The 27,504-nt window shown below is 42.9% G+C and overlaps 1 protein-coding gene across 3 annotated transcripts in view; it reads left to right on the top strand.

The window, feature by feature from the left end:
* PKN1 (protein kinase N1) overlaps positions 1-27,504 on the top strand; it is a 461,693-nt gene that overhangs the window by 156,134 nt on the left and 278,055 nt on the right. For all 3 annotated transcript variants that reach the window (XM_069231709.1, XM_069231708.1, XM_069231707.1), the window contains exon 2: positions 9,797-10,097. In XM_069231709.1, coding sequence (XP_069087810.1) covers positions 9,797-10,097 — 301 coding nt within the window. The remainder of the gene's footprint in view (positions 1-9,796; positions 10,098-27,504) is intronic.

The following is a 27,504-nucleotide window of genomic DNA, read 5'->3' as shown; positions in this document are numbered from 1 at the left end:
GACTTGTTCTTTCCTGAGTTTCATGGGAAATGTAGCTGATTGGCTATAAGATTGTTGTTGTTTTCCTGAGTTCAATGGAAATATAACTGGATGTGCCTTGTTTATATAACTGCTGCTGGAGAAATACGTGGAGACGGTAAGCCTTAATTCTGGCCTGCGGTCCAGGCATAGAATTGCTGCTTAATTAACTTTTTTTCATTTGCATTATTTTTTATCTATGTGCAAGATGTCATTATGACCCAAAATTGTGGTATTTGTCATGTTGCTTGTGAATGTGTAATTAGTGAATTATAGTGAATGGCTATACTTTCATAGCACACTAAACAAATGCAGTGGTCTCTCAACATTGTGGGCCCAAACAGAAGTGAGTCAGACCAAACAATGTCTTTAAAGGGTTCCAGGGGGACCTTTTCATAAAGGAGTAGTATCTGTCAGATCCTTATATATTGTCTCTGTGTTGCCAGTTCTCTATGCCTTCCTTAAGTCTGCTAGGATCAAGTTTGTCACTTAATTAGATTTATGAGAATGTGAAGAACTTTAGTTTAATTACCCTTCACTGTTTATCAGTTGCTCATTCTTTTAGTTGCCCCACTTTTTAGGTCACAGCCTACCAAACAGCGCAGCTGCCTGGTTTGGTAAAGACATCATGGGGGCTTTCAGAAAGTTGAGCTAGGAGTGCATTCTGCTTGTTGATTACCAGTGGCTTTGTGTTAGGCTGTCCAGGTTCATTTAGCGCCGCCCGTTGCTGAAACCGTGTTTTCTGTATTGTTCCACAAACTCGATTTTTAACACACCTTTAAATCTTGTTCTTATCTCGTTACATTTGCTGTGCATTCAAAGACTGAGGTCCAATGTCACATGCTGTCTTCCAAATGCGCTTGTTTGCTTTTCCTTCTCTGACTTCAAAGTCAAAGGATTAATGTAGCAATCTTGCTGAATACTTGGGGTAGGGAAGAGTTTTTTGTTGTTTTTTTAACACAACATTTACATGAACTCTGTAAGTATTTCAGATTATATCAGAATTATGAAACCACAAATGAAGCACATTTTTTGTTATTTTTGAACTGTGTTGGAAACAAATACTTTAATGTGATCACAAGGAATCATTAAACCAGGTGATGCTATTTCTGCACATTTTGTATCTGTGCACTGTATAGCTTTATTAGTAAAACTATATGCCTGTGCAAATGTAATAGTTATTTCAATTGATAATGTGTTCATGTAATAGTAGTGTGCTAACACACCATGAATACTCCACTCTGCGCCATTCCACTCTACTCTGCACCACTGCACCCTACTGTGCACCACTGCACTTTACACCCCACCTCTCTACTCTCTACCACTTTACACTATGCCATTTTACTCTTCACCACTCTTCGTCACTGCTTTCTCCACCACTGCAGTCTAGGTCAACCAATCTACTCTGCACAACTCCACCTTATGCCAAAACACTCTATGCCACTCTGCGCTACTGCACTCTGTGCCAATACACTTTACACCAATGCACTTTACTCTAACACTCAACTCTATGCCCCTGCACTCAGTCCACTGTTCACCACTCTAAGCTACTCTACACCATTGCACTCTGTGCCACTGCACTCTCCACCACTTTACGCTATTGCAATGTGTGCCACTCTACGCGACTGCAGTCTACCCTGCACCACTCTCCTCTATGCCACTTTACTCTACTCTTAAACAATGTCCTCTACGCCACTGCAGTTTGTCACTCTTGTCCACTCTCCCCCTCTCTGCTCTTAACCACTGCTCTCTATGCCAATTCACACTCTGGTGAGATAGTTTAATAAAATATCTATGTGTCCAGGTGACAGGTTGCTTCATAAATTTACTTGTCCTGTAAAAATCTACTTGTCCCTTTGGTGCCATGTAGTGTGGCGACAAATTATGGCAGCAATCTCATTATGTTAGAGCTTTGATAATAGCCTCCCTGATTATGCCAGGGCTAATACTATAGTAGGGCTTGCATACTAGCAATTTAAAGCTCTCCTATAGTAATTTCCTTATTTTACCACCTTTCCACAGATCTACTTACTGAGGCTGGAGGAAGCAGTAAGCAAATGTTTCAGGGCTGGAATGCCTTTGAGTCTGTGCAAACCTGCTAAAATTCACATTTTAAGGATTTTCACCATCTCTTCTCTAACATTTTCACAACTTGGAAAGGTTGCAAATTCACTCTGACAAGGGCAGAAGTAGAAGTTCTTCTAGGATTGGAAAATAAGTGATTGGAGGAAAAGTGAACTTGTAAACGCTCAATAGATTTTTGCATGAACAAATCTACCCATGCATATTTGCTTATGCTAAAATACAGTTCACAAATATGTTCTAGATGTACAATTTCCTGGTATAATTCTGTTAATTCTTGTAAATTCATGAAAGCAACTAATGCAAAGATGTATACCATGGGTGCACCTTGTGACTTTCTTTAAGAATTGGGCCACCAGTTAGGTCTGGTGTTAACCAAGACATTTTGTTTTTATTGAAATTCTATTTCTCGCTCTATCCATCAATCCACTGGCTTTACTGTGAGTGACGGTATTCTGCTCTTCCACAAGGAGCATATTGGCACACAAAGTAGTTTTGTTCAGTGCCAGGACATACTGTGGCAATTTGTGCTTTTTTAGACGAAATTTTATTTTTTGCTTTTTGCCAAAGATTGTTGCAGTGGTGAGGGCCTGGCAGCTCCCACAACAATAAAGTGTTACAAAAGCCATGTCAAAACTGGACGTGCATTGACAAAAGCTAAGACTGACCACCAATGTCCAGGGATGTGGAATTCCTATCGCCCGACGCCCGGGACATCTTGTTTGGGGTCAAGGGCTACAAGTTTTTATGTTTATTTTGTCCTTGGGACAAGTAGGCCCAACCCCCTGCAGCACAAACCCTTTGGCTGCTTGATTACAGAGAGTGGAACTCTGCAGTTGAGTTAATGTGTTTCCAAAAGTTAATGCTGTTCGAACTTGTATTTATGGTTCATTATTTGAAAGTCTTCATTATTAGGGTGAGTGCTGTAAATAAATGTTTTAAGGTCACACTTCACTACTGACGTTGGTTCCAGTACAAAAAAAAAAAACGTGTATACACATGTTTGAAAAGTTTAGGCTATGAGGCTAAGTTTAATGCTCCCAGAATGCTCTCTGATTATATGCAAATGAAGTGTCATTTAGTAAAATGTGTTGATGCATGCTAGTATTTCCCAAAAATATTTCTAATGGAAAATCAGTGTAACCATTTTCAACACGATTATGGGAAGCATGAAAATAAACAAACACTGACAAAGCCAACTGATCTGACATATTTTTATAAGTCTTTTAGTTTCATCAATGCGTGTCTTGTTTTGACATGGCTTTTGTAACACTTTATTGTTGTGGGAGCTACCAGGCCCTCAACATTGTAACAAACACTGGCAAACCCCCCCAAAAAAGTTTTTGAACTCTCTAAAAGCACACCAGTGGCATAACAAAGGCCCCGCAGCCGCCCTCCAGGGGGCCCCTTCAGCACAGCACCTGCCCTGAGTGAGTCTGGAGAGGGGGCTCCTCCATGTTCTTTACAAAGGGGCACCCTCCAGTTTAGTTACGTCACTGATTGCCACTGTAGTTCCTGACACTGAACAAAACTACTTTGTGTGGCAATATGCTCCTTGTGGAAGAGCAGAATGCGATCACTCACAGTAAAGCCGGCCGAAAGAGAGAGAAATAGAAGTTTAATAAAAACAAAATGTCTTTGTTAACACCAAACCTAATTAGGGACCAAGACCCACATGTTGGTAGCTTTTTGCATGTCGCAAACAGCGACTTTCGCTGTTTGCGACATGCAAAAAGCACACTGCGATGCACAAACCCAGTTTTGCGATTCGGTAACCTGGTTACCGAATCGCAAAACGGGTTTGCGACTCGCAATTAGTAAGGGGTGTTCCCTTCCTAATTGCGACTCGCAGTGCAATGTAGGATTGTTTTGTGACCGCGAACGCGGGTGCAAACCAATCGCAGTTTGCACCCATTTCAAATGGGTGCTAACACTTTCGCAAAAGGGAAGGGATCCACATGGGACCCCTTCCACATTGTGAATGTCACTGTAAACATTTTTTCAGAGCAGGCAGTGGTCCTGTGGACCACTGCCTGCTCTGAAAAAATGAAACGAAAACGTTTCATTTTTCATTTTTGTTATGCATCTCGTTTTCCTTTAAGGAAAACGGGCTGCATTAAAAAAAAAAAAAAAAAAAATGCTTTATTGAAAAGCAGTCACAGACATCGTGGTCTGCTGTCTCCAGCAGGCCACCATCCCTGTGAGGGCCGCCATTCGCGAGGGGGTCGCAAATTGCGACCCACCTCATGATTATTCATGAGGTGGGCATTTGCGAAGCCCTTGCGAATCACAGATGGTGTCAGGGACACCATCCTACATTCGGATTTGCGACTCGCAATTTGCAGGTCGCAAATCTGAACCTACCTACATGTGGCCCCAAATTCTTAAAGAAAGTCACAAAAGTGCACCCATGGTATATGTTGTACCCTGTAAAATATTTGTGAACTGTATTTTAGCATGGGTAAATACGATGTGTAGATTTGCTCATGTAAAAATCTATTGAGCATTTGCAAGTTCATTTTCCCTCCAGCCACTTTCTTCCCAACCCTGGAAGAAGTTCTAATTCTGCCATTGTCAGGAGTAAATGTCCAACCTTTCTTATTATGGGAAAATATTAGAGAGAAGCTGGTAAAAATCTTTAAAACATGCAGGTTAGTAGGTTTGCAGACTCAAAGGCATTCCAGCCCTAGAACTATTGCTTACTGCTTCCTCCAGCCCCAGTATGCAGATCTGCAGAAAGGTGGCAAAATAAGGAAATTGTTACAGTAGGGATTGAAACTGCAAGTATTTAAGCCCTACTATGGTAGTAGCCCTGACATAATCAGAGAGGCTATTATCAGAGCACTTACATAATGAGATTGCTGCCATAATTTGTCGCCACACTACATGGCACCAAAGGGACAAGTAGATCTTTTTACAGGACAAGTAGATTTGAGAAGCAACCTGTCCACTGGACAAGTAGATATTTTAATAAATTCCACACCCCTGATGTCAGATCAGTTGGCTTGCCAGTGCTTGCTTATTTTCATGTTTCCCATCATCTTGATGAAAATGGTTAAACTTATTTTTCACTATGAATATTTTTGGGAATACTAGCATGCATCAGCACAGTTTACGGATCAAAGAAATCGTACCTAAAATCTCGCAGTAATTAGGGTAAACTTTTTTTTTTCCCCCTACTTGCATTTATTTTTCTGAATATGTTATTTTAAAAACAAAGAATCCTCAATCTTGCTTACAGGCTACTGCAAACATCTGCATCTAATCAGAAAGCATTCTGGGAGCATTATACTTTGCCTCATATTGTTAAACGTTTCAAAGGTGTGTACACACATTGTTTTTTCTGGAACCGTTGTCAGTAGTGCATTGTGACCTTTCAACGCCTATTTAGATTGCTCACCCTAATAATAAAGGCTTTGCATTAATAAAGCATAAATACAAGTTCTAACAGCATTAACATATGGACACAAATACCTCTACTGCAGACAGTTCCCTTTCCTATAAACTGGTAGCCAAAGGATTTGTGCGGCAGGGGGTCGGTCTGACTTGTCCAAAGGTAAAATAATCATGAAAACATGTTGTCCCGGACCCCAAACAATATGTCCTGGGCGTCGGGCTTTAGGAATTCCACACGCCTGTACTCTACACAACTGCTCTCAACTCTGCATTACTGTACTCTATGCCATTGTTCTCTACGCCACTCTACTGCACTCTGACACACTACTCTGCAACACTGCAGTCTGTCAGAACTCTACACCATTCTACTCTGCACTTCTCTACTCTACACTACTGCACTCTGTGCCACTATAATCTACTCAGCACCACTTTTTCTACTCTGCACCACTCAACGCCAGGGGCAGCTCCTCCATAAGGGTGGAGGAGCGCCCCCCCAAACGCCAGCAGCATCAGCTGCAATCTTTTTCCACAAAAACAATAATAAACTTTTTTTATTGTTTTTGTGGAAAAGGGGCGAGGCCTTGAGGTGATGAGTGTTGAGGGGGAGTGCTCAGCACTCCCCGTCAGAGCACATGTATGTTTGGCCGACCGTCTCGGGCCGGCCAAACACATATGCGCACAGGGCTCTATACAGCCCAGCAACATGGTTGCCGGGATGGTGAGAGCATGCACAGGCTTCCGGTCTGCCTGGGAGTGCCTTGGCTGGGCGCTCCCAGCTAATCCTGATGCTACTCTGAGCAGCATCAGGATTGGTGCAGGGCAGGCTGGGAGCCTGTGCCTGCAGGAAGAGGAGAGGAGCAGCGCGGTGGTGAAGGCGGCGGTGGCACAGGCAAGTGTTTTTTTTTTTTTGTTTGTTTAATCTACCCTCTATCCCCTGTTAATCCCCCCTCCTCGCTCCCCCACGCATGCCGGGCAGCCCCTTCAGTGTCATCCGAGCAGCGACTGCTCTACACTACTGCACTCTGCCACTGCATTCTGTGCCTCTTGACTCTACTCTGCGCTGCTGCCCTTTGTGTCACTCTGCTCTCTGCCACTCTGCTCTCTGACACTCTGCTCTCTGCCACTCTGCACTCTGGCACTCTGCACTCTGGCACTCTGCTCTCTGCCACTCTGCTCTCTGCCACTCTGCTCTCTGCCACTCTGCACTCTGGCACTCTGCACTCTGGCACTCTGCACTCTGGCACTCTGCTCTCTGCCATTCTGCTCTCTGCCACTCTGCTCTCTGCCACTCTGCTCTCTGCCACTCTGCTCTCCGCCACACTGCTCTCCACCACACTACTCTACACCACTTCACTCTACTGTGCCCCACTCTAATCTATGCCCTGCATTCTGTGACACTGCATTGTATGCAGCTGAATTCAATGCCACTGCACTCTTAAGCCACTTGACTTTGCAACACAGTAGGTCAGTGCAGTCTACACCAGTCTACTTTACTTTATGCCACTCCAGTGTATGCCACTCTATCGGACTCCACACTGCACTTCAATACGCAACACTCTCTACCACACCACTCTACAACACTCTAATGCACTCTTAACCATTACACTCTACGACACTCTACACAACTAACTTTTATCCATGCTGAACAGCAGCCGCACTGGTGTACACAATGGCTAAAACACATGCATAGCCAGTAGCTCTTGCAGATGTGAGACCTATGGGCTTTGCCAATGCTTGTTTGTATGTGTTTTTCCATTTGTAAAGCAGAAACGATATTTAATATTTGTATTTGCTGCCTGATTGCTGATTCACTGTGTAGCATTGCCTCGGGGCTCGGTTGTTGCTGTTAACGTGCTTTGCTCAGCTGTGGACCTCAGCCCCTCTGTAGATCACATGCTGCCGGGTTATGAGCACCCTAGAGGAGAGCATGATAGTTGTCGCATCAGATAAAATCCGACGCTGCAGAACTGGAATTTATCAGCTTCAATGTTTAACACGAAACGGATTTTGCCTTTAAAATAGAACATAGCATTCCGTTTTAGTGCTTTCTGCTCCAAAACCCACCCTATATATGTTTTTACTCTTTTCCTCGGGTAAATTTTGGCAGTTTGACCTGCCGATAGTTATCTTCAGAAAATTGCCTTGGCGTGGTGTTTGCCATGAGGCTTATAATTCTGATATGTGCGGGAGGAAGAGTTACTGCTCATGTCTGAGCTGAAGGGCACTCGCGAGGGCCATTGCAGAGCTGATCTCTGACTTCCTTTTTTTTTTTTTTGCATTTGCCAAGGCTCACAGCTGGTGGGGTGACTGCGAGTGTCCTGATCCCTCATGGCCCTCCCTCTCCCACAGCCTGAGCTTTTACTACCGCTCGGCTACCACCAGTCTTAGGGCCTGCATTCTTGAAGGTGTTCCTGCAGCTATCACTGCAGGTAGCACAGTTTTCGTTGCCTTCCACTTATATTTTATTTAGATTTGATATCTATGTGTGTGTTATCTGTTTCTATTCGGTTACTCATCATCTGTTATGACCCTGTCCAAACTGGGCCACTGCCTCCACTACGCATAGGGCTTTTTTGTGCAGTGCTCACTCTGAAGGCAATAGTCCATTTTTGTGTTACGATGTTCGTGAGATCTTCCATGGCAGTGAAGGTTTTACTTTGTATTTTGGTATTGCTTGCGATAAAACACTGTTTAGCATGGTGTGAAAGGGAAACCTTGAGGCACAAATCTAATGAAGCCGTCAGCATAGACGTGCTGCCAGCAATTAACATTGGCACCCCTAGGGATTCATAGTTAAATTTAAAGAAAAAATAAACGAATACCACCTGTAAAACTACAGAAACAGTGTTTGCAGGAGATGAGGAAAAGAGCCTCTCTTTGAGACCGCAGAGCTGCAGCCATATCGAATTTTAACTAGACGGCTTGTGGAAGAGCAGAGATGAGGCCCCATACAGTCACAGTACAGGCTGACAGCAGGATTTAAACAGTCCTGGTTAAAAATAGTAGCTGAGAAGCTTTAAAAGGACATTCATAGGAACCCAGTATTCCAAATAATCCTGCTGCTTAGGAACAGTAACGATGTTCCGCTCGTTTATGCAAATATGCAGACATAAATGGATGTTACTGGCTTGTGGCGATTGTGCGCGAGTCCGAGGAGGGTTACAGGCCTGGAGCTGTTGATGGCTTTCAAGAACGTTTGGCAGTCTAACGAAACGCAGCATCCTCCGCGCACGTGACCGTCGCATTACCCTGTGACTAGCGTAAATAGGCAGAGTCTAAAAACATTCTGTTTACCTGCTAGGAAATTTCAAACGTTTCTAGTTGAGTCCAGTATACCTGATTCCATGCACAGAGAAGGACCCCTCACCCCTCCCTCTCTGAGTCGTGATAAGGTTGGGGACTCTGGTTTTGCAAGAATTCAGTCGCTCCTAATCTCTTGACTGTAAAGTGTACACATGTATCTGGAGGGGATTACCCTTATTCAGTGAGGAATGGCGGGTGCAGCACAGTGCCGATTCCTTCATGAAGGTGCTGCGTCAGGGCTGGCTTTCTAGCTCCTCTTGACCCTCCGAGCTCCACCGGCTCACTTGCTGTGACTGAGTTTCCTAAGCTCCCTTGGTCTGGGCTGCGGTGGGGTGAGCTGACGTGTAATGGGACTGCTTGATGGGGCCTGATGAGCCAATTATAAGTTGTAATGTTAAGTGACACCCTAAGTTGAGATATTGTTACCTACATTTTTTAAGCCAGGAGGACGTGAAGGGTAGAATCATGATATTTTGGATCCCTAGGTCTGGGAAGCTGCTTCATGCACGCACAGATCTACAACGTGCATGTATGTTTTGATCATGCCTGAGTTATGATACAATGTAAATGTGGCACACTTGCTTCTGCAGATGGAGCAGTTCCCTCTCTTTGTACATTCTCTTCCCTCCTCCAAAGCGCATTGTTTATTATTTGATACTGAAATATATAACTTGACTCCACATACGTCAGTGTTCTCTCGTTCAGTTAATTAATATTTCCTTTGTTTCTACTATCTGTACAAATGTAAACATATGTACTGATTGCTGCAGTTCATAATCCTATGCCCACAAAGTCTTTCCACTTCTAGTTTCAGAACTCCCAAATCACTCACATAGCACTTTGATAGGTTTGTAACGCAATAGAAGACTTTCAAATAGACTGTTATATGGAGCTCAGATCCGAGAGTTTGTGACTTGTTTGGTTTTTAAAACTGGCATTGCTTAATGCTCGTTTCCTGTTCACTTCTTGATGTTTTCCTTCTGCTTTCCTATTACAGAGCGACCCTGGCAGCCTGTCTGTCCTGGAACAGCTGGGCTTGGACCAGAGCTCAGACTTCTCTGACACCGGAGTTCAGCAGAAGCTCGATGAAGAGAAGGAGAAGATCCGTAAGGAGATCCGCAAGGAGCTGAAATTTAAGGAAGGAGCGGAGAACCTCAGAAAGGCTACTACGGATAGGAAGAACTTGTCAAATGTTGAGAACCTGCTGAAAAACTCAAACCGCAAACTAGTGAAGCTTCATCAGCAGCTGCAGGACCTGGATGCACATATCATGGTGAAGGAACCGGATGAAGCTGGAGGTAACAAAACGCTTCCTGATATTACTCCCTTTTTGCAGTGCTCATATTTTGCCCACATAAAAATGTGGCGAGGAATTAAGTTTTTAAGCTTCTGTCTTGTTGTGCAATTATTCATTACTCAGTACAGACATTTTTATTGACTAGCGAGCATCTCCAAGATTTCATAGTGGTTTGCCTCCTGAGGGCGAGAGAAAGTAAAGCCTTTAGACAGCTGAAATGCCCTGTGTGCTAATGCTGATTTGTTTCTGATTGGGTAGATCCAAGAAGTGCAGACCACTACTGGTCTGATGCTGAGGATGTGTCTGTTGCTCCAAAATTATATTATAGTATGTGCTGGTAGCTACAACCCTCTAGGGTAGATTCTGCATTGCCGTGGCAGCCCTCATTGCTTTTCACTGCACCAGTCGTTTAGTTGCATAATTGCAGTTTTTACTGGTACTCCCGTTTGCCAGTAACTGTAATCCAAGTGCCACATAGGGCATGTCCTGTATTAACCCAGAGTTTACATGTAATGTTAAGTGGGTGAGCTTTCTCATATGTGATGTTGGAACTGCAGAGCTGTCTCCACCCGGCCTCCTATTTATTCCAACCTCTCATTCTGGGCTGGCTGTAAGTCTTGGTTCTACGCTCCCCTCTTTAATCTCTGATTTTAGTGAGTATGGTTGTTTCCAAGAACAGGCCCATGCTGGGTATATAAGACCATCCTATATAGTAAATCCTCCAGGAGCGGCTCCTCCATAAGGGCGGAGGAGCGTTCCCCCCCGCCAGCAGCGGCAGCTGTAAATCCTTTAAAAGAAAAGGATAATAAACTATGTTTATTATCCTTTTTTTCTTCGAAAGGGGTGGGGCCATGGGGGTGACGTGCAATGAGGGGGAGTAAAAAGCACTCCCCCTCACTGCGCATGTATGTTTGGCCGGCCGTCTCGGGCCGGCCAAACACGCATGCACACAGGGCTCTATGCAGCCCAGCAACATAGTTTCAGAGACCCTGCACAGGCTTCCAGTCTGCCTGGGAGTGCCCAGCCAGGGCTCTCCCAGCCAATCCTGATGCTGCTTTGAGCAGCGTCCAGATTGGCCCAGGGCAGGCTGGTAGCCTGTGTCTGTGCAGCAACGACGCAAGACAGAGGAGCGGCACGCAGCAGAAACGTTACTTTGAAAAAAATATATATTAATGTGAATGTATTTATACACCCTGCTCTGCCCCCCCACCCCTGTGCGCCTCCCCGCCGCCCCAGGAATCCCCACGCGCCGCAACTGAAATCCTACCAAGGAGGCTGTATGTTGGAATTGCAGAGCACCCAGCAAATGAACAGCTACAACTCTCCTGCAATAATTTCAGTCTCTTCTATTCTGTGAAAGCAATGAAAAAACGTTTCTAACAAGCTTCTGATTTATATAACCTCCTCTGTACATATCAAGAAAGCTTACGTCCGTGTATCTTTCCTCACATAGTTCATATTTTTACTTGAATTTCATTCTTATTTTTATTTATGTTATGTATTGTGATAATTATATACCTCTCTTGCCTTCTTTTTTCATTCTCACCCCATTTTCTGTTTCCCTGCATTCAGGCAGGATGCAATGTTTGCAGCACTGGTGCTTCCTCTCTTTTGGGTAGTGCTCTGTGTTTTTTCCCTTTTTGTTATCTACAATTTCAAGAGGACATTTGTACAAAAAATACTTTTTTGTTTGTTTAGTTCAAAAAGGTGAAAAAAAATTAAGGCAATGATATGGTGGCAAGCAATCCATAGGGAAACCATTCTTAATTGTAATTTCATCAAGATAGTTTTCTTGAAGATGGCAATGCTGATAACATATTTACCATTTCACACTGGTCCACCATCTGCACCCTCCCAGATACGTCAACTGGTCATGCCAGTGGATGCCCTGTACCTTCTGCCTCCCCCAATACCTATACAACTGACCTTCTCTCAAAACTGGACCCTTCAGCATTGATCAAAGTAGCATGTTGTCTGAAAAACCTTCTTGACCAATTAAATCGGTCTAGTTCACGGGGTTCTAGATCCTAGGTTTAGAAATAAATTACAGGAGCCCTTTCTTGTGATCGTAAATCTTGTATTGTAGTGAGGTGTGATTCTCTGTCCTATCTTTGCTGATATTCTTAAGCACCAAATGTCACTGCCACTGTGTGGCATTTCAAAAAACGTTTGTCAATGGAAGTAGCTCTTTTAGAACACCTATAATATTAACACCTTAACTATGCCTAGCTACCTGTTGAGTGTGTTCTTTTCTTTTTATAGATCCAATGGAGCTTTTACAGCAAACGTTAAACTAGCCTCCACAGGTAACACAATACTTCGAGAAGGCCACCAGATTTTTGATTTTTAAAACTACACAGAGCACACAAAAAATTAACTAGATGTGCATAAATAGCCTTCAGCTAACACAGAGTTTAAAAAAACAGCTTTTACGCCTTTAAGATAGCATGATGACTAGGGTATCTCAAAATGGCACAACCTCAGCTAGTTGAGGCTCTATTAATCTTTTTCACACTCCACTCTGAGGATCCCTGACTAGGGGGCGTTGACCATTTGTTAAATTTGTGTGACTTTTGTCTATGTTTCTTCCTAAAACACTATGGGGGAATTCTTTATGTTGATTTCAACTGTTTATGTGTTTTTTCAGGCATTTTTCTGCAGCCATAAACTGTTCCCGAAGTAGAAATGCTCTTTCTTTGTCGAGTTTCCTCTGTGTGGGGAAAAAGAAGTCAGAGAAAGTTCCTGTGCGCTCTTTTGCAGGCACTGTTTGCTATCTTTAACAGTGTCAAACTATTCAGCGGTAAAAATTAAGATCATCATTACAGAGCTCGTCACTTTACTGTCAGTTGATAGATGTGACATACCATTTCATATCTATTAGTTCAACACTGAGGTACGGGGTTCTTTGTTAGAATCCATGATGTCAGGATGTTCAGTGTTGAGGCAGACAACATTGAAATACAGACCTTGCTTGAAGTCAAAACCTTTCACATTAAAACAGGCCAATTATCCAGTCTTGCTGTCCAGCACTAGATCTTGCCTGCAATTCTCGCTACAGAGTCATCAGCATCCCAGACACTAGTGGGGCTCTGAAGAAACGTGCACCTCTTCCTTTGTCGCAAAGACCCCCAAGAAAATAGTCTAGATTGTTTGTTGCAACCGGGACCATCTACCTCCTTAGGGGTTCTCGCAATCACAACTCCAGTCCATGGACACATATAATGTGGTGTTACCATTTGTGCCACAACTGACTTAGTTAGTTCCGCAGCTAGGCCAATCAGTGATTTTAGTGTCAGTTCTGCAGATGGTATCTCAACTTAAACCTAGGCAATTCCATAGGAGTTTCAAAAACCATTTGTGCCATAGTTAGGCCACCTTTCGTCCTTTAACATAGGACTTCCTCAGGGCTGGAATACAACAAATATGACTCACATTCAATAAACACATAACAATTCTTTACATCCACAAACATAACTTCACAAAGAAAAAAGACAATAAACCACAATAGCATTATATTCCAGAGGGAAAGGACCTGACAAGGGAATACTTCAATTTTTATAAAAAGCAACTATTAATGTACATATATGAAGACATATAAAAAAACATAAAAAGAAATACAATTACAACACTACCCAAAATTATTACATATATAAACAATTATACATATATAGACAAAAAAGACAAAGAAAGATATATGTATGTATAAAAATGTATATAAAAACAACCCCCATTTAAAAAAAAATATTTGTTACTACCCGAAGCTAGTGCAAAAGAACACCCACCAATATCTACATTATCTATAATCAGTTACAAAAAAATTATAAATACATGACATGACCTTATGAGTACCAACACCTATATATAAATGCTAACTCCTAATTAATTGCTTTAACACACCACCTTACACATACCTAGTCATTTGACTTCAATTTAATTTGTCATATCATTTTCCATATGGCCTTTAATAAATCCAAATAAGTATCTAATATAGGAAAAAGACACCACATCTCCTATTTAAAATAAGATTCTCACTCCCAATTATCACCCATTGTCAATTATATTTATTAATCCAATAACATCATTATTGATAAATAGAAAAAGAAAAGAGAACATAAGTTCTCATTCATTTTATTCTCTTTTTTTCTATTAAGTAGTGCTCGCTACCTATGACGACCAATAAGCTCAATATTTGGTCTCTTCCTAATCACTTCCCCTCCCCACATACTCTCATGATTCGCCAACATCATTTTTGACTTAAAATACATCCGCTGTTACTTAAACAACAAGTTCTCATATAGTTGCAACAATTGTCTAGTAATATACAATGCCAGAATGCTTTTAAATCAAGTCTCAGTAAGACAGATCATATACGCGCCTTTCTCATGTATAAGATTTACGATACCTTCTAAATTTTCAACGCACCGGGGGAGTAACAATCCTTCAGAATCTGTATGTAGGGCGGGTAACAAACCAAACTATGCAGAAAATAACGGCTTTAAATAGCCTGCCTCTCCACTGCCCACAGATAATCATCATAGATATATCGAAACGCCCCGTTCGAAACAAATGATCACGTGTGGAAGAGAACATCGTTGTCCGAATTTCGCCATAATCATGGTGGCCATCTTGGAATATGTCATTTATCACCAATGTCTTTCTATTCAGTAAAGAAAATGAAATTCTTCTAAAATCAACATCTCTCCAGTAACCATAATTTTTCATCACAGGCATCAGGCCAATTTTCACAAGACCAGCGATCGCTTGAATGCAAAAGCGTTTTTCTGCAAGTCCTCTCATAATCATGGCTGGCGCAAATTTCACTGCGATCATGGCGGCCATCATACAACAAATCATTTATCACTAATGTCCTTCTATTCAATACGGAAAATAAAGTTTTTCTGAAATTAACATCTCTCCAATACCCATATCTTTTTATCACAGGCATCAGGCCAATTTTCACAAAACCCGCTATCACCCATATATAAAAGCGCAATTCTGCAAGTCCTCTCATAATAATGACAGCCAACCATGGAGGAAATCATTTCTCACCAATATCACTTATTGTAAGTAAGAATACAAGTCTTTTCTTAGAATTCATTAATCTTTTTGCCCTAACATGATTTTGGGCTTGCACATTAATCAATCTATAAAACATGGAATTCTGTAATACAGGTATAAAAAGTAGTCATTAATTTCTTTGTAATTGGTGACTTGTGATGCATCAAGTTGCCGATTATAAAGAAAAGACATCAGAACTCGACTATTGTAAGGTTATTACAGTCCAGTTCTGAGTCATAATTCCAGAACCAGCAGTCATGGCGAAAGGCAAAGTCAGGTCACAGAGCATAATGGAAGCAGCTGTTTAAAGCAACACACTGAACATTGCTTTTCTTTCTTCTGCTCTAATATAACAGCTTACAATGACAAGCAGAGAGAGTGTTAATTTTTTTTGCTCTCCTTCGATAGAGGAAAAAAGCTAGAATCTTTTTGCATGTTTCTTCACTTTCTGAGCTATCCCACCTTTTTTTTGTCTTACAAACTGACTTTTATTGAATGGTTTCTAATATCTGTTTGCAGCAAATATCTAACAGGTTTTTGATGTGTTTACCTTTGCACTACAAGTTTTATTTGTATTTTTCATGTTTGCAAATATTCTCGCTGTTTCATATGAAAGAGCTAAGCACCAAGGGTTTAAGTGACTTGTGGGAAAGATGATGGTGTGACTATGTACTATATGGGATAAGGTACCCCCTGGCATAAATGATAAGGGTATTTATTGCAAGTCATCTCTGAGTTTCATAACCTGATAAAGGAATTCATCTTTCTGCTTCCTTCCTCTACATGGCTTTATAACTCCTTGGTGACTTGCAATACCCTTATAATGTATGGCAGGGGGTATCCCTTACATTAGTCCTTTTGCAACAAGATGATAAGAAACATTTGCGATATTGTCTTGAAAAGGCAAAGTATTTGAAACCCACCCTCTAGTCAGCCATTCATTAACTGTAGACCTATACATGGAGGAAAGCCTACTTCTAAGCAGTCTCCCACGTATACTATTATGCTAACAGAAAACACACAATCACTAGAGAGTAAGCATAAAGCCTATTTGCTGGATAAAAGATAGTGACTTTAGCCTGAGTTATGAAGGTACCTGTGGCTGAGATATGTAAGATAGCAATCTGGATATCAGTGGATACATTGGCAAAGCATTATTGCTTGGACTTTGGTAAAAAATGATTGTGTGACTACGGCAAGCATCCTTGTATAAAGTCTGGTCACCTGGATCTGTATTTTGTTACATCAATCTAACTCTTGAGGTGTGCATTGTAAGGTAGGAGCTTGCTATTCTCTTCTTTTTATTTGAATATTAACCAAGATCCTACACTGGAGAAAACAAATGTAATTATAATCCTGGTTCGGAGTCTGAAACTTTGATGGATTGAAGAACTGCATCCATTCCTCCCAGACTGGAGATTGAATAGACATAAACAGACGGCAACTGTTAAGCCAAACCTAGTGCTCACTGTAGAGAGCTTTAAGGTGAACTGGTACTCATCTAGCAGCTTTATGCATTCTGAGACACCTGGTTTTCCTCCAGCTTTATAAAAACAGTGATGTTTTTGACTTGTGTCAGCCCAAGGATTTTTATGTTTTTTTATGGCATTTCTCTTTCATTTACTTTTGGTGTAAAAATAAAATTGAGTTTTTCCAAAATAGAGATTTCTCTTGTAAAAAGAGTTCTGCGATTATGTGCAGAGGCATAGATATTCAATGTTCATGAAATTAGCAAAGATTGCTACGATAGAAACCAGAATAACAAGCAAATAACATTTCACATAATGTGACCATTGCTAAATTAAAGGGTCCAGCTGCCCTTCCTCTGTTATAAACTAATAAAGTAAACCTTAGAGCAACTTTAGCAACACAAAAGGATGATGGACTGAGTGTTGAAACTTTTCAAACACTCACCCCCAGTCACAGATCTGGGTTCAGTCCATCATTCTTTTGCTCACCATGCCACCCCAGTTTGGACCCAGCCATATGCAAATCAGTCTTGACCCTGTTCCCCATGGGAACAGTCCAGTCCGAACTGCCAAGCAAGGTCCTCCCTGGACCAGAAACAAGCATCCTAGGACCGGTTTCAGGGTATCACCCTTCATCAGCTAGGCTAGCTTGAATCCAGTGGCACAGTGAGCATGGAACCCACGTCTGAGCATACCCTTCCTACCCTTCAGGAAATATATTTTCTGGGGGTATTGGCTTGCAAGTACCTTTTGACCAGGAAGCACGCAATTGCAATACTTTTGTTCCACTTTCCTGGTTGGCATGGTGAATTCAAACCTGATAATATCTTTAAGGTGGCACAGAGGAGTGCCGTGCAAAAACCACAAAGTAATGGATGAAATTATTGGATTAATCTCACCCAGTGATAATTACTCTGGCTGAATCCCAGACCATCGTTTGATGACCATTGTGCCACCTCTGAGACAAATCAGCTGCGTGCTAATCAGCGTTGGTCCTATTCCCGTGGTAACAATCTAGCCTGAAATGCAAGACCATGTCTCTTTTAAATGGGGACTTAAGCAACCCCACACTGTTGTCCAACTAATAATGCCTTGTCAGTGAGATATAGTTGGAGGTCTGTGGCACAGTGAGCAAGAGACTCGCATCTGGGTGTACCCATCACACTGAGGAAAGCAAAATGTGATGGGTGTAACGTATGAGAGAATCCCAGACAGAGACAGAGGAGTGCCCCGCCTTAAAACAGCACAACTAGACTCAGCAGAGTCTGTGTGAGAACAGGCTTCCTACCTAAGTTCTTAGGCAACATGCATCTTCATAAGACACAGCGTAGATCTAATCCTTTGAACCTGGATGGCCTGGGAAATCTTGTTCCTCCTAAAATGCTTATTAAAAGTCTGGGTGTCTGGCTCGACCCCCAACTTACTATGACTGAACAGGTCAACAAAATCTCTGCAACCTCGTTTGGCTTGCTTAGGCTTTTGAGGAATGTTTTCAAAATCCTTCCTCTTGATGCCAAAAGACTCCTTATACAGGCCATGATTAGTTCACAGTTGGGTTACGAAAATGCTCTTTACACTGGATCCCCTAAATTTGTGATTCAAAAGTTGCAGGTGGTACAGAATGCTTCGGCTCGTCTGCTTCTTAATATACCAAGGTATGAATCAGTAAAAGCAGCGATCTCTTCTCTTCATTGGCTGCCTGTGGCACGCCGGATAGAATTTATGTCCCTGTGCTGTACACACAGAGCTTTGCACAGGAGAGGCCCCCTTCTGCTCAGAACATTAGCTTCTTTTTACACACCTACTAGACAACTTAGGTAATCTACGGCTTGTCTAGCCGTTACCCCTAGGGTGAAGAAGTCTAGATGGGGTGGAAGCTCTCTGCCATACCAATGGGCCAAATTATGGAATCTATTGCCACCTAACCCTGGCATGATCAACCATGAACTGTCCTTCCGGAAGGGTCTTAAAACCTGGCTGTTTAAAGCTTAACTTTCTGCCAACTCTAGGTGCCCTGCTATCAGTGTTGGGAGGCCTTCGGGTAGCCATGCGCTTTATAAATCTGCATAACATAACATCTTCTGACTCTGATCCGATCCTGCAACTGGTCCCGGTGCACCTCAAACTTCCCGGGCTGCCATCATCCCCTCAACAAATAGACGGCTTAAAGAAGGCTATGCTGCAGCTCTCCTGCTTATGGGCCCCACAGAGCCTTATGAGCCCCATTTGGACTTCAGCCAGCGGTGACAATTGACCCCCCCCCCCCCCCCCCCCAGTACTCATATCCAGGCCCATACCAGCATTGGTTCAGACTGCCACCATGACTCCTGGGTCCGTGCAAGTGCCCTCTGTGCCAGAGCCCATTCCACCGACACCGTGCTGGATCCAGCTCCAACACCAGACTCTGAACTGACGTCTGCCAGCGCCAGGACTTTGTTGCATGACTTAATTACAAAAATGGAGATAGTTATTAAGCAATCATGATGTTAATTCTCGACCATTGCTGTTGGAGACTAGAAGCCTTAATAGGTTTAGACTCTGCCTCTGTTCAGAGTATACAAAATGTCCCCTACAACCCTGATGAGGAGGAGAACTAGGGTGGCAAAACTGCTTCCTCCTGACAAAGATGATGATAGACTAAATCTGGATTCGCACAATGTTGGGGGTATAGATACAGCTCCAGAAACTGAGCTGAAGTCTCCACCTGGGTCACCAATCGAAGAAAGTACCTCCCTCACATATGTGTGAAGGGCAGAAGAGGTACAAGACTTCCAGTTGCAAATTGTTGAACCTAAAGTAGATTTATTCATTGAGATCCTGGTCCAACTTTGTCTGAGCCACTTTTGCCATTCATTGAGGTGCTCAGTCACATGGGCTAAGCCATGCTTGGGCTGTCTTGTCAGGCAACCTATGGCCAGGTGATATAGACCAGCCTCTGGAGATCTGGATTGTTTGACAAAGCATCCTGTACCTAAAAGCCTGGTGATAGAGGTGTCAATAAGTAAAGTCCCTCCTAATGCTTTCCAGCAAACCCTTGAGCTTGAAGGTTGAACCGTATTGATGCCTTCCGAAAGATAATTTTCTGTTAGGCTACTGTAGCCTTAAGAACCTTGAACACCGTGTGCTTTCTGTGCGGGTGTACCATGCTTTATGGAACATGGCAGCAAGAGCTTGCTGGCTGTATGAGAAAACCTTAGAGTCTTTCTGGATCAAATGATATATGACAAACAGGACGTGGTGAGATATATTGTGCAGGGTGGTTTGAACACCACTGACTGCTTTGGTAGAGCGATTGGCACCCGTGTCGTGCTTAGAAGCAGTGCTTGACTGAAATCAGCCAGGTTTTCAGGAGATGACCACCATCTTTGATGACTTTAGATCAGTGGTTCCCAACCTTTTGAATGCTGAGGACCCCCAATGAATCATTACTGGAAGCCGGGGACCCCCAGCAATTTGTACGATTTAAATTTCAAACATTAAAATAATAATTTGCAAAAAATATAACAAGCACACACCAAACAAATACTCAAATTACTAAAGATATAATTATTTTATATTTAAAAAAAAATATGCACAAATCAAAACATTTTATTGGGAAGGTTGGCGCTGCATCTCGGCAACTACATTTTCATTGTTTGGCTTTATTTAGGAAAGGTGACTACTCAGGTCAGATTCTAAATTTCCAGAGCGATTTCTGTTTTGATATTTTTTAGGTATGTAAGATCTGAGAAAGCTTTTTCACATAAATGAGTGATGGGGAAAGGAAGTAAACCATAGGAGCCTTCTCATCTCTCCCTAGCCTCTCCGTCACATGTACTTCATTTGTTTTAAAGCGCCTCTCATACCACTGTAGGGTGTCAGGGCACTTTACAGGGGACTACAAGGTGTAGGATTCACATGTCATCCACACTGGTAGGCATTTTATAAGAGTGCTTGGTCTGGAGAAGCACAAACTTAGGATTGAGAACACAGCACAGTGATTAGCGAGGACGTTAGTAATAAGAATGTATTTCTAGCGAAGCAAATCTTTTTTAGCAGCATAAGGAAAATGAAAGACTAGGGAAAAAACAACTTTCTAATTTATGCCATGTGGTTTGCATGTAGATCTTTAACGGCAGTTCATAGCTCACTGTGCTAGATTATTATTATGAACTGCACAGTAACAAAAGAATCTCTGTGACAAAAGCAGTAACCCACTGTGCCATGCATAAAATACTGTTCTTTGCATGATACACGTTCTTTGCAGCAGGCATATTAACCATCTGCGCTACCTTTGAGTCAAAACTACCTCTGCCCAAAACTCTCATTCCTCTCCAGCAGGTACATTAATCAATAGAGTTCTCTTGACACTTTTATTTGTGTTGTACACAAGCTTTGCAATGCTTTTAAAACTGCTGAACAAAGGAAGTAATAAATATAAAAACAGGACGCATGTGTTTGTCAAAGGCCTCACTGGAGATGTGCCTTTCTCCCAGCCCAGGCCTGCGGACCCCCTGGGAAGTAGTCAGCGGACCACAGGTTGGGAACCACTACTGTAGATTGTTTGGAAATAAGGCTGACTTAGTGTGCAAACAATATGAAGGCCACAGCATGATCCCTGTGTCTCTTGTCTGCACCAAGCAGTTCCTCCAGCAGCATAGAACGTTCTGCGACTACTCAAGGGTGCTAGCTTATAGGCAGTACCAGCTCTCTCAACCTTTAAAACAGGAGCATACCCAGTCCTTTTGAGGCAGAGGTTGTGGCTACAGCTGAGGCCAGTAGGGACACCTTTCCTCTAAATATTCCTCCCATGCTGAACTCTGGCTCCTTAGCTGCTTTCATTTCCTCTCACGGACCCCTACACAGTCAATAAGATGCAGGGTATGACATTTCCTCCCTGGATGGAGATGCATTCAGAGGGGCTACTCTCTGCCCTTCATTTCCTCTCCACCCTGTTTTCCGCACATTTGATCTACTCTCAGAATGCCATTCCAAAATCTTGCTACAAGAGAAAACATTCTACTGGTCAAAGGTGGCATCAACCCAGTGTGGGATTTAAAAGAGGACAGAGATGCTGTTCCTGCTACTTCATTGTACTGAAGGACAGAGACCTGAGGCCTAAATCTGATGTTTGACCACTGAATTCCGTCCTGAGGAAACCCAAATTCAAAATGCTCAGCCTGTCTTATATTCATTCTGCTCTGGCCCCAAGATGCTGCATGTATCTCTGAATTTGCAGGACATTAATTGCAATATACCCTTTTAGCAGTCCCAAAGGCATTTATGTGGTTCACAGAGGGGTCAAAACCCTTCCAATTTGCTGTGATCAGTTTCTTCCTTGCCTTAGCCCTTTGAATGTTCATGAAAGTGATAGCTTGTCATCTTTGGAGGTCGAGTCTACATGTGTACCTGGGCGAGTAGCTACTCAAGGTACGCTTGTAGCAGTCTATAGTTAGCCATCTCTGGTTGACAGCCAAACTCCTTTTTCCAGGAGTGACTCTTATGTCCTTCCTGAGGCACTAAGACTGGATTCCCTTGATTGGTGCAGTTCTAGCCGTGGTGGTATTCAAGGCTTTGCCTCTGCGGCAGTGCGTCTGTGACAGTCAAGATAAGATCTCAGTGTTTCAGGCCGAATCCTGGGTCTTGGAAACGATGGCTAGGAGGCTTTTTGGACATCTCCCTTATGTATCATCTCCATTCTGAACACGAGATGGCATATATGGGTCATGCACTGTAGCCTGAAGTTCTAGTAGGCTCAGCATTATGTCTGCCTTTCCCATTCCATTCAGATCTCGCAGGAAATAGTGCAGGATCTTCAGTGATGGATGACAAACACCAGCCTTACCTGCAGCTGAGCGCTGTTCCTGACCCTCCCTGGCCATCACAGCCTCTATTGTTATGACTGATTATTCACTGTTAGCTTGGGTTGTGGCCTCTGATCTCCAGTGGAGGGCCAGCTCAATATAGATCTTCTCGAGCTTTGAGTGGTCCATCTGGCTATGAAAGCCTCCCTCCCATCCATCAAATGGACCCTGGTGCAAGCCCTCATGAACAACGCAACCAGTATATGGCACTGCATCATGCATGATGCTGTGAGTTCCTAGATCCTTTGCGAGGAGGCTTTAAATCTCTTGAGGTGGATGGAGCAGCAGAATGTCTACCTGGTTGCCAACCATTTGGCAAGCTCCCTGCCTGCCCTGATGATTTGAGCATATGTAGACCAGTGGGCCATGAGTGTCGTCTGCATCCCAGGGTGGCCCAGGATATCTTCAGTCAGTGAGATATGACCTGCCTAGATCTTTTTGCTACTGGTGAGAATGTGCAATGTCAAAATGTTTGTGCCAGGGGTTTCCTCCAGGGTTGCCTATGGAGGACTCATTCTGTTGTAGTAAGACACATAGCTCCTGTTTGCTTTTCCTCTGCCACCTCTAGTGCCTTAAGTTGTGAGGAAAATTAGGAAGGATGAGTCATCTTAATCATTACAAACTGGGCCCGGAGTGCCTGGTATCTAGTGACCCTGAGTATGAGCATTTCCTCCCTATCTGGCTTCTGCTACTGGGCGATCTCCTGTCTCAACGTCTGCACCTAAGTCTCCACAGTCTACACCTCCACATGTAGAGTTTGAATAGTAGCAGTTGAATGCGTTTGATCTGCTGGCTGAAGTAGTCGATATTATCCTTGCTGCCAGATTTCTGTCTACAAAGTCTATCTGTGCTGGGAGAAATGCATTGCCTGTTGTGGCACTCATCAGGCCAACTGCTAACCCTCTACAGGCCAAACATTCGTACTTATTATTGCTTGTTCTATCGTTGGCTGACAAGACCTTGCAGTGGTAATAAAGTCAAAATGTAAAACAATAAAAATCCAAATAAAAATATAGATAAATTAAATAAACAGAATGAAAACAATTTAGTAAGGCGACCGGGCATATGAATTTATAAACTTTTAAGAAAGAATGGCGCCAAAATGCATAAAGTGAAAATGACAGTCAAATGGTCGTGAAAGCCCGGGACCTAGGCACAATTGGACGCTGACTGTGATGGAGCGCAGATCAGACACATTAACCATGGTCGTCCTGGTCAAAGATTTTTCCTTCCCACTGCAACCCTGTAGGTCCCAATCCACTGCAAGAGTACACATCTAAAGTCCCCAGGACCTCTGAGGAGGCACTAAGAGACCCAGAGGATGCCAGACAGGGTCCAGTCCAGGTCTAGGTATCCCTGTCATCTTGGTAGTTGCAGGAAAATGACTCTTGTAGCTTATTTTATCCCAGTAACTTGGTCAGCTTTATGACCCTTGGAGTCCATTTCTTTGTCCCGGCTACAAGAGGGAGAGCAGGTCCAGTCTTCTTGGCTTTTCTCAGGATGCATGTGGTTGGGACTATGGTATCCTCTTAATACTAAAATACAGCTTGGGGCATTCACTCTACATACAATGAACACAGACAGAAGTCAAGTAGAACAAAGCAGGTTTTCCAGCAAGCAGACAGAGGATACATTAGAATTGTTTGGCATCCTGTTTTCGCTCTTTGAGGTGAGTCCCAAGTATTATGTATAAAATCCCAGCGGACCTGCCAAGTGGGATTTGATATTCAAGCAAGATTTACACTAATATCAAAAGGGATACTCACAGCCACACCCTGCATATTCTGAAAGGTTGAGAGGAGTCCCCTCCTCCCACTCAGGGTAGCCTATTGTTTGCTCCTGGTTAACAGGTCCAACCCATTCAGACCTTTCAAATGCTAATTACTGCCTGACAGAAGTGGAAGAGCAAATGCAAATGGACCTCAAGAGGATTTAGACAGGGAAAAGGTAACTTTCTCAAAGTTGCTTTTCCTTAATATTTTTCAAAAATCCGACTCCACTGCTGAATTGGATTTCTGATAACTATTAAAAAAATAGTTGTTTATTTTTATAGCTATTTCCTAACCAAAATTAGCATCAGTAACTATAATAATGTAACCAAGTATTTTCCTATGGAATAGCCAGCCTTACTACAGTTAACATAGCATTTGAGGTTTTGTCACTGTAAGGACATGGTTAACTTTAAATTCCTACATGTTCTACTTTTAAACACCATGCAGTTTGCCTTATGGGCAATAAGGTCTACATTTGGGTGAGTTGAAAATAATTAAAAGGAAGGTTTTGACCTGTCCAAAGGGTTATGTTTTCAGATCAAATTTACAGTTTGAAACTGCAACAGCCGGGCTACGAATGATAGGCCTCTAGTCCTATTTGCTCTATAATTGTAGTGGGTGGCACAAGTGGTGCTTCTCTCCATTAGGGACATTTAACTTATAGGTCCTGGGTACACTTATTGCCATATGGTGGGGACAGATAGAGAAGTTAAATATGCCAATTAGGGGGAATGCCAGTTTTTACATGTTAAAGGGGGAATCACAGGCACTTCACCATTGATTATCAGGGGTAAAGTGCACATTGTTCTACAGCCACAAAAAGGTGAAAAATCCATGGAGAACATGCAGAAAGAGCACATTTCCTATTACTCGGGTAACAACATAATTTCCTTTTTCTTTTTTTAGATTGCTTTTATGAGCTTTGCATAGTTCTCTGTCAGATGCCTCTTGTTTTTTAATTTTCATGTCAGCCGGTTCTGAGTTGAACCACTTGTTAGCCATCTTCTCAGTTTGTCTTTATTTTATAAGATTAAGAACAGCCACTACCTTGAGATGTTTTATTGTGCATTTAACCTTATTGGCAAATGTGTTTAATATGATACGTGTTGGAGTGACTCCCAGAAAGCATAGTTTGATCAAGGTCAGTCTCCAGACCTTGGCAGGTTAGCCGAGCTTAGCCTAACAAGCTGATAGTCCGAAGACTGCTATCCAACCAATCACCAGCCTTCCCGAATAACCGGCTTGCTTTCACTTCACATTTGCCCATTTCTTCTTTGAACTTTGTAGACTGGCTCGTTAACACCCTCTCCTCGGGTGCCCTTTGGGTACGTATGTGTTTATGCCACACTCCTTTTATATTCCAATGAATGGCTTTGGACAACTGCGTCACCATTCCTTACAGGAGCAGACCCTTCTCTTGACCCCTCCAATTGCACTTCCACGCCCCGTCCTTCTCCCGATGTATGCACTCTTCGTGGCCTAGTAGTGCCCTTGTGCGCGCGCTTTCTCTCTCGCGAGTGTTGCACTGTCTCCTAATGCATCACTCTGCCTTGTTGCCAGCACTTAAAATTCCCCTCACTCAGCAGGCAGCGGAAGGATGAGGGAGATGCACTGGCTGCCGTCATCCTGCAGCACAGCCGGCCAGAGAGGGGTGCTGCATCATAGCCCAGGCCTCAGATGCTGGGCGCAGTCGGCGCGGGTGCTGTGACAGCTCAGCTCCCCTCCGGAGAGCTCTCCATGCAGGTTCTTATTGATTTCACATTCTGTGTTGTTGAGAGGGTCGCACAGACATTTGTCGTCCAGCAATTTTCGTCACTGACCTATAGCCAGAAGCGGACACTACCTGTTTAGCCTGCGTTTGCACCGCAGTAAATGCTGTTTCAGCCACGTTTTTACTTTCAGCAAAATTGGTGGCCAGTGATGTGCCCTGTTTGTCTCCTCGCTTTGACTGGTGTCTCATATCTGATGTCATAGTGGTTTGGGAGGGGTAACCTTTAAACTGTTGTGATCCACAGTGCAATGTAGCTGCTTGTTTTTAAATGCTCGTCCCGTGAGGGTAGGCTAGTTATTACCTGTGCGGGTGGAATTTATGGCGCTTGCTGGCTGACATCAGTGTTCTTGGTTGTTTAGGCTGTGTTTTTTGAAGGTGGAGTTACAGGATGTAAACTAGGTGGGGGAGGGGAGGGCAGTACAATTTGGGATTGTACGAGTTTTACTAGATGAGCTTGGATTGTGTAATGCTAACCGAAGAGGGGAGGGTGTATGATTTATATGGAATGAGATATGGTTATGTAATTCAGGCTGGTTGTGGGGGATACTTTACTGAGCACTTGCAGATATTATGTACTATCAGATTTCATAATGCAGTGTTAGTGACATAAAGTGAGTGAGATACAGTGGATGAGGTGGGACTTTGATGCCGACTGGGGAAGTGTGTTAGTCAGACTAGGCGAAGTCCGGTTGTGTGATGGCTACAGGTTAGTAGGCGCAGGGCCCATTATTAGACATGTCGGATTCTAGGACATCACTGGTCCAACAGTGGTGTATGCATCTGTTGACTCAGGGGGACTTGTGTGAAAAAGACAAGTTCTCGTGAGTATGTATGATGGCTAATTGGTTCATGGGAATGTATGAGTTCTGTATATATGAAGGGTCTTTGAAGCCACTTGCATCATGTGGTTTGCAGGGTGCTCATTGGCTCTTGTTGAGGTTTATGATGCCCGCAGGTAAAAGTAGGATTGCTGAGTGCCTGCGATCTCCACAGTTATATTGGTGTTGAATGACGTGCATCCATTAATTTGGCACTGTATTTGTGTCAGTATTTTCATCTGATGCCCACTGATCAATATGTGGTTGCATACCTGTTAAACATTTAACGAGACCACCGAGTTTTGTGGATTATTCAAAGCTTATTGTGTTTAATGGTTGTGTAATGTCCATTAGTTCACTTGGGGTTGCTTGATATTTATTCATGATGCCCACTGGTTCAGGTGGGATTCTGTAAATACCCGCTAGGTCATGTGAAATTGTATTTATTTTTGATATTTATGGCAGGGTTGTTGATTTCTGGTTGTTTGAGGTGGGAGTGGATCTTTCATAGTGGTTCATGTGGGGCTCTGCTTTCCTCATTTGTAGAGGTAGGATTGTGTTTTACCAAGTGGCTGCAGTGGCGTTGTTTGATGCCTAGCGGTAGGGATCATATATTCAACAATTTAGTGGGCGCTGGATGACATATGATAGTGCTTTTCTATGTATGTATGTCAGCT

Source organism: Pleurodeles waltl, chromosome 4_2 (genome assembly GCF_031143425.1).
Source record: "Pleurodeles waltl isolate 20211129_DDA chromosome 4_2, aPleWal1.hap1.20221129, whole genome shotgun sequence".
In the NCBI taxonomy this organism is placed as follows: domain Eukaryota; kingdom Metazoa; phylum Chordata; class Amphibia; order Caudata; family Salamandridae; genus Pleurodeles; species Pleurodeles waltl.
Note: the sequence above shows the minus strand (reverse complement) of the source record. Positions and strands in the feature narration are given on the sequence as shown.